Source organism: Leishmania mexicana, chromosome 20 (assembly GCF_000234665.1).
Source record: "Leishmania mexicana MHOM/GT/2001/U1103 complete genome, chromosome 20".
Classification (NCBI taxonomy): domain Eukaryota; phylum Euglenozoa; class Kinetoplastea; order Trypanosomatida; family Trypanosomatidae; genus Leishmania; species Leishmania mexicana.
Window position 1 is genome coordinate 1,810,575 of NC_018324.1, and position 11,701 is coordinate 1,822,275.

At 60.5% G+C, this 11,701-nt stretch overlaps 3 protein-coding genes across 3 annotated transcripts; all 3 read left to right on the forward strand.

The window, feature by feature from the left end:
• Positions 1-26: 26 nt before the first annotated feature.
• Positions 27-4,466, forward strand: LMXM_36_4730 (conserved hypothetical protein; the record flags this gene model as incomplete). Its single annotated transcript, XM_003874782.1, has 1 exon — positions 27-4,466. The coding sequence occupies one exon, from the start codon at positions 27-29 to the stop codon at positions 4,464-4,466; it is 4,440 nt and encodes a 1,479-aa protein (XP_003874831.1).
• A 1,233-nt stretch (positions 4,467-5,699) lies between these two features.
• LMXM_36_4740 (conserved hypothetical protein) lies at positions 5,700-9,929 on the forward strand (the record flags this gene model as incomplete). The annotated part of the gene is made up of 1 exon (XM_003874783.1): positions 5,700-9,929. One exon carries the CDS (start codon positions 5,700-5,702, stop codon positions 9,927-9,929), a length of 4,230 nt encoding a protein of 1,409 aa, XP_003874832.1.
• An 808-nt stretch (positions 9,930-10,737) lies between these two features.
• On the forward strand, positions 10,738-11,208 carry LMXM_36_4750 (conserved hypothetical protein; the record flags this gene model as incomplete). Its single annotated transcript, XM_003874784.1, has 1 exon — positions 10,738-11,208. One exon carries the CDS (start codon positions 10,738-10,740, stop codon positions 11,206-11,208), a length of 471 nt encoding a protein of 156 aa, XP_003874833.1.
• Between the last annotated feature and the right edge of the window lie 493 nt (positions 11,209-11,701).

The window sequence follows — 11,701 nt, forward strand, 5'->3', positions numbered from 1 at the left end:
TGGAATATCGCTACTGTCTGCTCGACATGACCGTTCACATCGGCAGCAACACGGTCGTAACCGCATTGTGGGGCTCGGAAGACGTGACTGTCATCCCACTGCAGCCAAGTGGACAGTTCCTGTCGTTTCGCTTATCCCTAACAGCCGCTACCACCGATAATACCGTCACGTCTGTCGCCTTTCACCCCGTCGATGAGACCTGCTTCGTGCTAGGGACGGGGGCTGGTAAGGCGTATGGCGTTTCCCTGCAGGAGAATAAACTGTTCCTCCTTGCTGACGTTGGCGAACGCTGCGCCTTACGATGCGCCACCTTTTGCCCTGGTTACCTGACAGGGCCCATCGTTGTGTTCGTCGGCAATGACAATCGACTTCTTTTCCTAGACTGGCAACACGGCACTGTTCTGCAGGATGTGCTGGCGACGGCGCACCAACGGCCGATCCTGCACATTGTTACAGGCGCGTCGACAGAGTCTCTCTTCTGCACAGTGAGTGCGGACGCCTTATCTTGCTGGGAACCACTTGCAAGTAGGGAAAGCGCAGACGCCATTGACCCGTCGAGCTCCGCCGTTCCAGTGACCCGGCACCAGGGGTCCACCAGCACACCGGGCACGACTGGTCCTTCCCTGAAAGACCGCAGCACTTCGGGGTTCTCGATGCCGCGCTACGGGTGCTCTGGCAGTGCGTTGCCGACCGAATGCACTCTGGAGCTCCAGCGGAACTGCGACATCGTGCCGAAGCTCGCTGACAGGGTTACCCACCGCTTCCTCGGCGTGCACATTCTTCACCCAGCCCTATTAGTCTCCGTCGAAGCGGACGGTGTACTATCTCTGTGGTCGCGAGCTGCAGCACCTGGAGATAACGAACCCGTAGCGCACCGGGCGCCGCTTCGCCTGCAGCGGAGCGCTACAACACCGTCGGTGCTGCGAGTGCGCTGCTCCGCACAATGCGGGGCACTCGTCGTTCTTGGAGCGGATGCCGCGACAGTGGACGAGCTCGGCGACCACGTGGAGCCGGTAGTGGCCTTTGTCGTGGGGCAGACGCTGGAGGGTGCGGGCATTGTACGGCTGCCTAGTGGCGGCACGGGGGCTCCGGCGAAGGATCGCGCTGCGGCTGTTACCCAGGTGAGCGCAGTGCAGTCGGACTGTGTGGCGTGCCTCTTGAGCACCGGTATCGTGCATGTAGTGCTGCCCAGCACGTTTCACCTTGTCTTCTCTATCCCCCCGCCGTCCGTAGACAGGCTTGGCCATCGCCTCGGCCCACGGTCGCACTGGAGCTTCACACCTTCCGGACCTACCTTTGGCGCCATGTGGTGCGAGCATGTCCTCCTCCTCCTGCATCTGCCAACCGCACGGCGCTGCGATGCGGGTGCTGGGCATGCTATCGAAATGTCAACGCTGCGAGTTGGTTCGAGAAGTGCCCCATCAGCTGGAGCTGTTGCCGGCAAGAAGCGAACCCCTGTCAAGCCCAAAGCGACGCCGCGACTGGGCGGCTGTCCCGGCGACGCAGCTGCGGCGGCACACGGTGTTGCGGTGGTGGCGCAATCATTTCTGCGTTCCTGTCAAGCGTCACGGTCGACACCGTCACGGCGAGGGGTGGGGGCTGATTCTCTGCACAGTGGTGTCGATGCCGCCCTCGCCGTGCTGTCACGGTGCCGGCCACCCATTGTCGTTCCGAAGAAGGGCTTCTCTGAGGTTTGGCCAGACGTGAACGAGGTGGATGTGAGGGCCGCGAAACAGGAGCTGACTGCGCGCAGGATCAGTGACGCGAAAGAGGCCGACAAGGATACGCCCGCGAATGGGCCGTCGGCCTGGTCGTCGACAGCGGCGTTCTGCGACACCCTCTCTCCCTCCTCTTGCCAGTACAATGTGAATCAGCTGCAAGCGCACCTTCTCAAGCACGGCGTCTTTCCGCACCAGTACCGGCCGGCGATTTGGCGTTTTCTTGCTGGACTGCCGAGCAAATCAAGGACGGCGTCGCAGTTTGCCGCCCTCGCGCGAAGACCGCCCCACCTCGCCGTATCGCAGCTGATGAACCCCTTCCCGCTCCCTCCGTCCAGTACTCGTGACGCCGTGGAGAGCGCCCTCTCCTGTCTCTGCTGGGCCTCTCCCGTCTTCACTCTCGCCTCCTACCTGCCAGTGCTCGTGTACCCGCTTAGCCTGGTCTTCCACGATGATGTTCAGAGCGTCGTGGAGTTAGTGTTGATGTTTTTCCTCAACTGGGGACGGGACTTCTTTGTGTGCCACCCTCACGGCCCGGCGACGCTGCTCATGGCCATGGAGCGCCAGCTGCGGCGACTCGACGAGTCACTGTGCCAGCATCTCGACGCCATGGGTGCCGGTGTTGCGGTGTGGGGATGGGAACTGCTCACTAGCTTTTTCACAGACTCCTTCACTGGGGCCGAATGGGTACAGGTCATGGACCACATCTTCACCGCGCCGCCGCTTTTTCTCTTCGCCTTTCACGTGGCATTCGTTCATGCCCGCCTTCGGCCGGAGCTGACGTCGGCGCTGAGTGTGGACGAGGTGCGTGGCGTACTTCGCCGCTCTCCGACGGCCGCTGCAGCCTCTCAAGCCCTGTCGCCGCCAAAGTCACTGCAAGGGTTGATCGAAGAGGGCTACCGACTTTACCAGAGCTGGTCATGCGAATCCGGTGACTCCGCAACGGGCCTCTCCTCATTTAAGGTGTTCCAGACACTCACGCCTCAGTTCGAGTACCCTGTCAACTTTGTGCACGATTCTGTAGTCCTCGCTGAGAGGCTGCGCGAACTCTCGCTTCTGCAGCGGAGTCGTGATGAGGAAAAGAGAGCTGCGGCCCACTTGGAGGCGCTGCGCAAGGCCTCTGCGGCGGCGTCTGCCGAGGAAGCGGCATTCGTGCTGCAGCAGCGAGCTCGCGTGGCGGCAAAGTACGACACGTCTGCCGCTGCGTGGCAGGTGTACGTGGCGGTGGAGCGGTCGCGGCAAGAGAGGGAAGCGGAGGAGCGGCAGCTGAAGTGGGAGATGCTGCAAAAGCGGACACGCAACGCTGAAGAATTGGAGGCTCTGCGCGCTGAGATGAACATGGTGGAGTGTCAGCTCCGACACGACATGGTGGATCGTCACATGGAGCAGCTCAAGTGGCGGTTAGCGGCCCACCTGACGGACGAGGAGCTGGTGCGACTGCAGAAGGACGCCGATACACAGGTGGAGCGCGCGGTGCAGCGTATCGAGGAGGATGAGCAACGACACGCGGAGGACGCGCTGCATTACGAGACCGCGTCGCCTCTTTCAATCGAAGTACCTCCAGGCGAAGAAGACAGGGCAGAAGCGGAGAACACCGCGTCGCCGACACGTGGGGTGGAGGAATCGCACCCGTCGACGCAGCCCTCTTCCACAGCGATCATGACGAAGGAGAGGTGCGATAAGGCAAAACGGCAATCACCCACAAGCGGCCGAGGTGTAAGCGCGAAAGGGCAGGAGTGTGAGGCGGCGGCGGAAGGGCAAGCACCCGCAGGGGGCGTTAGTTCGTCGTGTCAGCCTTCTGGCGCTCGCATTGTGTTGCATGAGCGACGGCTCTGCTGCTACTCATCGTCCCCCTCTGCTTCTAGCAGCAACGATTCTACCTCAGTCTCTCTCGCTGCGACGGACGAAACCGGCGGTGGCGCTAGTGGGTCGCTGCATCATAGAGCCCAAGCCACTTCTCCTTCACGTGTTACGCTGTCGCAAGCGCCAGTGCCTGTAGACTGCTCTGGTGGCCAACCGGACAAAAGGGAACTGCATGCTAGGGTCTTGGAAAAGGCAAACTCAAGCGGAGGAGTGAGTCCGACTAGCAGGAGGCCGCGCTTGGTGCCACCGCCGAGGCACGCTTATTTCGATGCAGCTGCCGAACATGGCGAGACTGCGTTGAATCAGCAGCGGTTTCTGGAGCTACGCGATCGCGTCTTGAGCAGGGCAGAAGCCTACACCCAACCTGGCGGAGTTGAGGATCCTCTTCGACGATACCGACCTCCGTACCGCGGCGACGGGAGCACAGCCATGGCGACCAGCTACACGCCCACCATCACGGCGACGTCCTCGTGCCCTTCCTCCTACACGGCGCCCTCCAGTAGACTTCCCCTTTTTGACAACTACGAACCCAATCAACGTCGCTTCGGCGGCGGCAAGTGCCCCTACGATCCGCAACAACGGAGGCAGCTGCAGCCACATGTGGATGCCTACATGGCGACCGTGACGAGGACAAGCGTGACCTCTTCAACAGGGCAGAGCATGAGCGACAGCACGTCGACAACGAGCAGCTACCAGTCGCCGTCCACCTATACCTCTTACGACTACAACTATTCTGCAACCTGCTCGACAATGTGGCGCACTGGTGAGACAACGTCGGCCGGCTCCACCGCCTGCGGCTCTTCACTCGCTCAGGCTACAAGGCCTCGCAGCGACCCGCTCGCGCACGATGACGGGCGTAAGCACCTCTGCGCCTCCCATCGCTGATGTGCGACCGCAGTAGGGGCATGCACGAAGAAGAAACAAAGAGACAACCCCTCGTGCTCATGCTGTTTTGGGGTTTCTCTATATATTCTTGTTTTTGTTTTCTAGAGCTTTGTTACGTTCGATCGCTTCATGGTTGCTGTACGGAGACTGCTGGTTACAACGGCGGCCTTGTCGGGTGCTTCGGGGGTCCCATCGTATCCGTGACTTTACTCAGTTAGACACCACCGCTGCTCGCAGCGGTATCCATTCTTGCCTCTGCGGTCCGCTCCTGAGATGTCGACAATTACCGCACCGCTTTACAATCTGCATAACCACGAAGAAATAACGTCTCCCACTGGTGCTGTGCGCGACTGCTTCACAACGGCGCGTGCTTTGTTTTCTTTTTTTCAACCGGTGCACCTGCTCTCCCAAGCACGCAGACATGTGAACGACGGTGTTGTGCTCTTCCTCACCGCGACTCTTGAGTGTTTCCCACGCCTTTACCCATCTACGTCGACCTCTCTATCTCCCTTGTGCTCTCTTTGCCTCGGCTTTTGTTTTTTTTTGTTGTTCCTTCTCCACCATCTCTTCAAGTTCCGGCTGCTTCCATCCGCGCACGTCAGATGAACAGTGTGGAACGGTGTCTACCTCGTTCCGCCTCTTCACCCGCGAGTGTGCACTAGCGAAAACGACGGTGAAGCGCCCCACGCTTCGCCGCCATTGCATCGCACGTCAGAGAGTGTTTTTTTTTCTGTGGCAACGATGTGCGCAGGCGTACTCAAATAAGTCATCATCTCAGAGCTTTGCCCATCTGCCACGGACGTCTTCCCTCCGCTGCTCTTCACGGCACACTCGCCGAAAGTGCCAAACTCGTTTTTGTGTTGTTTGCCAGCCACCGTACCGGATGCATTTCTCTTGCCAGCACCCTTGCTGATCTCGCGCTGTACAGCTTCCTCTCGCTCCTCTTTAGATGTCAGCCATTCCGTAGGCGTCGCTCGTGTCACATCAGCTGCGGCACCACTGCTTCCCGGTTTCTCTTCGATTCTCCATTCCATTCTTGATTGCACCGAGCGAAGGCCGTTTCTGCAGCCGCCGCACTGCCTTGGCGTCGTGGTACCGCCTGTATCCGTGTCGACGTCTTGGTTGTGTGCTGTTCTCTGGGTCTCGCTGCTGCTAGCGAAAGCGCCCGCTTGGTATTATTCTGCACGAACTCTCTTCCCCTCCCCCCTCCCAACGACCCACCGGTGCGCTGGGATGGGGATGTCGCCGAATGTGACAAGTGCCAACGTGGACCTCTACGTTCTCGAATACATGGTGAACATGCGCTGGTTGCTCCGCTACGCGGCCCATGAACTCGACCCGACCGTAGAGCAGCACTACCCGGACTTCGTGGCGCAGGTGGTCAACTTGGACATGGTTCTTTCCGACACCACGTTTGAGCACAGCTGCACACTCGGCGATGTGCCCTTTGGCATTGTGCGTCTCGCACGGGAGGCAGTGCTGTATTTGCTAGTGTCGGATCATCTCCTGGGTGGGTGCCCACCGACCATGCATCCGTTCCTGCAACGGACTGTCGTGGCGGTGTCGAGCGGGGCAGCCCGCCGATCTCCCCGAAGAGCACCAGTAAGCGCCGACCTCAACGTGAGTTTTCCGAGCGACGGCGACGGCGACGACAGGGAAGGCGGTGCTTTACGAACGGTCACAGAACTCGACGGGCTACCGCTGAACACCATCGACCCTTCCAGCGAAGAGATGCTGAGGCTGGCCGAAGTGGAAGCCCAGGGGAGAGAGACGCAGGCGATGCTGCTCTTGCTGCGCTGGCTTTTCAGCGAAGGCGTACTCTCGGAAGACGACGTTTTGGCAACGGTAGAGATGGACCGCACTGTCGACGGCAGCGTCAACACCCAGGCGAGCACGCCAACCCTCGCCGCGACGGGGTACGAGCGGTTTAGCCGGCATCAGCGACTCGCGTATCACCTGGCACAAATGGTACCGTTCTATTTTGGCGCACACCTTCTCCTGTCGCGCTCGCTGCTTCTGCAGCACTGCTCAACGCTGCTCACCAAGGAGGCGGTGATGCGCCACGTTGCCCACCTGCGTTCCGTCGTTTTACTTGTTGCCCCACGTCTCGCGGCGGTTCCACCGCCGTCAAGCGTTGAAGGGGCCCTTCTCGAGTGGTTTCAGGTGATTGTGGACTCGATCAACTCAAGCGAAGACGGAGCGGTGGTTCTCGAACGCCTGCACGACTGCTCGGCTCTGCGTGCTTTCATTCAGCAGGGGCCGTTTTGCGACGACGTGATGGACCCGGCAGATCGAGATTTCTTTCGACTCGTGCAGAGCGGTGAATCCGTGTGTGTAGCGCTGCTGTTCTACTACCCAGATACCGTTCCACTCGAAGGGCTTTCGACGGCTCTGCGTGCGGCGGAAGACTGTGCAGAGGGATGCCTAGACACGGAGTCTGGGCTGGAGCTGCTGCATCAGCATCTGTCTTTGTGCTATTGGACCGCCATCGTAGCGGCGGCGCGGCAGCTGGGTGTGTGGACGCTTCTGAGACCCGAGGAGATTGTGCGATACGGTCGGACGGCCCTTCCGTTGCATCTTTTTTGCCTCATCCAGCAACTGTTTGCTGTACTCGCCACCAAGGCGGAGGAGGACGTGCGCGTGAGCGCTGACACGGCGTGGTGGGAGCAGATGAAAAGCAGAGATGGCCTGACGGAGATGATGCGAGCTGCTGAAGCCGACGCCGGCACTGATGCCCAAGAATGGAGTGACACGCCGACGACGGCGACAATGACGAAGAGCAGAGTTGCCCTCTCAGGTGCGCAACAGGTGCTCCGCAGATCGATGCACGACACGTTTTTGCCCCCCATGTTCGCGGCAGGAGATGCCAGCGGCGACGGCACTGGGTCCGAGCAGGTTTGCATGGAGTCTGACTGTGACGGGCGGCCGCAGGAAAGACGCGTCGTTGCGCCGCCGTCCTCGACTGGGAGAGCGGCCCAGAGGTTTGACGCGGATGAGTGTCGCTCCGCTAACAACAGTGTCAGCGTTCCGGTTACTGGGGAAGATGACACCGACGGGAACACAACACAGTTCTTCGAGGTTGTTCGCACCCAGCGCGGAGTTCGGACTGTTTCGGGGACGGGGCCCGAGGAAACCCTCGAGACGGCTACGTCCGTCTTACGGCCGATGGTGCAGGGGCGCGGAAGCGCGCTGACGCGCACGAGCGCCGCCACTTCGGGGACAGCGACAACGACGATGTCGTTAGACACCCTCACCACTGTCCCCGCTGCGAACCTCCACGATGGACAGCGGAGGACAGATTCCCGAGCTGCTGTGTTCGGGGTGCACGTCATGGATACATACGCTCGAGCCGAGGAGGAGAGTGTGCCTGACTCGCGTGCCACAACTGCAGGCAACCTCACGGCGCAGGCCGCGCTTGTGCTCGGTCAGCCGCTCCCGACGTGTGCAGACACGCTTCTCCACACGAGAGCGGCCGACGCTGTCCTCCACGGGAGCGCAGCCGCGGCCTACGCAAAACTGCCCACCTCCACCACAGTACTGGTCGACGTGCCTGTTGTAACGGCGCCAGCGTCTCAGAAAAGGCTTTCCAGGGAGAGAGACCAAGGGGAGTTGTCGTTGCACGGTGCTGGTAGTGACTACAACGCCAACAAAGATGTCTCTGTGGTGGTCCAGCTTGCAGAGGTTTCGCGAGATACGTCATCCACTATTGCGCGCGCGGCCGAGCTGTCTGTGAGCTCCTCGCTGACGGAGAGTTCCGACTTTGTTATGTGGAAAGCTCCGCCAGATTCCAACGAGGCAAACGAGGCAGCACACGAAATCTCCGACAGTGGTGACTTCTCAGACTCGAAGCAGATGTCAGCGGTGACGACAGATTTCCAGTGCACAACAGAGGAGTCTCCTTCACGGCAGGTGCTCGCTCCTGGCACGGGCACTGCAGAGTCAGCAGCGGCGTTGGATAGCGCGATGACGCGTCCTCTGCTGGCGAGCACCACTGTGACCAGCGCCCACATCCCTGCTGCGCGGATGGTCGTGTCTCCCAGACAAGAAGGCGGGGAGGGGGTTGAGGATCCAGAGACTCATACGGTTGCCCTGAGGCAGATCCGCGATGCAACATGCACAGGCCAGTCGTCCTCGATGGTTTCGTCGTCGACTACCAGGGGCAAAGTCACTGCCGCCGAGCAACGCTCTGATCCAAGCGCCGCGCATGTGCCCAGTAGCCTCTCCCCTGTTGCAGGCTCAGCAAGGTCCACGCCAAACGCATCTACGAGCCCCCTCTCCCGCGAGGCCGATTGCAGCAGCCCACACTCGCGTAAGTGCTCTCGGGTGAGGGACATAGCAGTCGAAGACAAACCCAGGGCACTTCTCCGCGGCGAAGCAGAGGCCTGGGCACGCGCCGCGAGCAGAGGCAGGCCTTTTTCACAGACTCCCAAGAAGCTAGAGCCGCTTCAGACGCGATGGCAAGATCGCCAGACGGGAATGGGAGGCGGAGCCCATGCAACGGTGACGTGTGACTTGCCAACGTCGCTGTCCCACGAGCAAACGCTCAGGCGAGTGGACAGTGATGCACTGCCCGCCATGTCTGGAGAGGACAGGGAAGAGTACTGCTCCTTGCCTCCCAGTATGTTGTCGCCTTCCCCGGTCTACCCCGTCTCGAGTGCCCGCAGAGCTCGTGAACACGCCAGTGAGGGAATGCGAGATCATAACACTCCCCACCGAACGGTGAGTGAAGGAACCAACTCCATCGAGGTGTCGCCGCTGCCACTGGTGCTGACGCGCAGTGTCTCCGAGGTCTATGGCACCGATTATGCTTTGATGCTCGAAGACATGGCTGCCTCCGATGTGGATCTTCTTCGTCGTCGCCACCGCACCACAGAGGAGAGCTGGTACTCGAGTGCGTCGTGGCCGTACCGCCGCAGCTGGCGCGGCGCCGCCGAATCTCTCGTGAGCGCTATATCGTCAACGCAGAACACGGCGCAAGTGCGAGAGCTGCTGGATCGCTTGACGGGGATCAGCCTGACGGATTTGGCAGACAAGGACAAGCAAGAGCTGTATAGTGCCCTGGCTCAGCAACAGGCAGTGGTCCATGAGCTGAAGACTGCGCTCCACGGTGGGAGCGCCCGCGTGGGTAGCAGAGGGCAGTTTAACATCCCAACTCACCGACCAGCACTCCAGCGCAGACGCAAAGTGCAGCGGCAGTCCCCGCTGGAAGAAACGGACGGCCGAGGCAAGGAGGCGCTTGTCGAGGCGGGAGGAGCTGTTCGGCGGAAGCCGCGCGACACGCTCGGCGAGGGTGCAGGCACGCGGCGCAGCTTACTGTCTCCCATGACGGCAGAGTCCGGCGGCTCTGCCGCGCCCACGGTGCAGAGCGATGGCGATGGGCAGCTGGCTGAGACGGACGTCTCGCTGCAGGTGAACGAGTCGCTTCTGTTTCCAACCTCCACGAGTCCACCGGCGTCCGCGTAAGATGCAGGATGGGCACAGCAAAAGGAAAGATGACGGCAAGTGGACGCGCACTGAAGAAGAGATGACGTAAAGTTCGCCTCGCCACACACCAGAACACATGCGAAGAAGAAAAAAAAAGGATGGAGCCTCGTGTCCACGTCGGCTCAGCACTTCCAGGTGCGAGACCGCCGTGCAGCGCCTATGCAAAATATAGAGGGGCTCACTCAAAGGACCGCCTCTGTGGACACACGCCACATTCGGTGTCGTCTGCCGACTGGTATGCACACATTAATCTCTATGAGGTGTGTATCCGTGTGTATGCCGGTGCATTCTTCTCCGGTGGTGTCTGCGCCACCTGCGTGACGTGCTCGCACCGCGAGAGGCAAGGAGAGACGGCTGTCGCTTCCAGAGGTGTTTGGGACTCTCTGGTGGCTCCGTGGCGGGTCAAGGACGTGGAGGGTACTGGGGTGTCTCTCGTCACCCATGCGGACCCCCACACGAGGTGCTCCAGCTCCCTTTATCGCTTCCTGTCTCCCTCTCGCCTCTAACACGGCTTTACTTTTCCCTGCATCCGTCAACACTCGGCGTTCACAAGGTCTGTGTCTATCACAGAAATGAAGCTTCGCATCAACGCACCCTTCTGCGCCCCCTTCTCCTCTTCCCTCCCGACCCTCCTCACCCTCCAGCCAACCCCTTCCATCCCCTTCACCACCGGTGCCCCTCTGCCATCCTAGCACAGCCAAGGCCTCCTCAGCGCATGGGCGCATACACGGGAGGTTTTTCTTATTAGTGTCTTTTGTTTCTGCTCTGCTCTTGTCTGCGACCCCTCATGACGGAGGACAGCCAAGGTGCGCAAATCGCCATCAACGGCTTCATTGGCTCCATACTTATTGTACTGGGCTCCATCACCTACGTCCTCTGGGCCGTTCTGCCAGATGACGTGCTGCACCGGATGCACCTGACCTACTACCCGGATCGCTACTGGGCCGTGGCCATTCCGGCCATTCTCGTTATGTTTATTTTCCACTACTTCACCACGTCTTGGCTGCTGGTGCTCGTCACAACGCACCCGTTGACGGATGGCCGGTGCATCACGGACGTGGACAGCAAGCCGGACAAGGAGATCGAGGTCGGGGCACTGGCAGACTCTAGTAGCAGCGTGCCGCCGTGGGTGGATATTCCAGTGTCGGTCGCAAGCCACCTCTTGTTCGAACCGTGGAATGAGAAAGTGCGATACAGCGCACGAAGGCCGACGGAGATGATGAATGGGGAAAAGGGGAGGAGAGAGCGGTTTGTCTGAGGGTTGTCCATGTGCGGGTCGACATGTATGTGTGCACATCACGAGCCCCTACCGCCCACCCATGCAGCTTGTCGCATCTGTTCGCGTCTGTGTTTACGCGCGCTGGGTGGTGCTGAACTTACGCCTCCCATCAACCACTGCTCTGTGCTTCCGTCTCGGTTGCCGTGACGGCGGCTCACGTCACTTTCTAGGCTGCAGCGGAGTGTGGCGTCCATGATGTCCGCTGTCATGGTGGCAGCCTGACAGAGAACAAAAACAAACAAAAGGGATCGCCGCCAGGAGAGGTGAAAGGACGCAAACCCAAAGTGCGTCTTCTCGCGAACTCGCTCCTGGTCGTCACGCACGTGCAACGTTCGCGCGTACACGAGTGGTGTCGGTGTGGTACGCTTCTGGAGCTTTGGGGTCCCCGCCGCGCTGCCTCCTGGAAAGGGACGGGGGAGGGAGGGGAAGCGTGCATCGAACATGATGGCACACGACCAGGCGACCGTTTCTC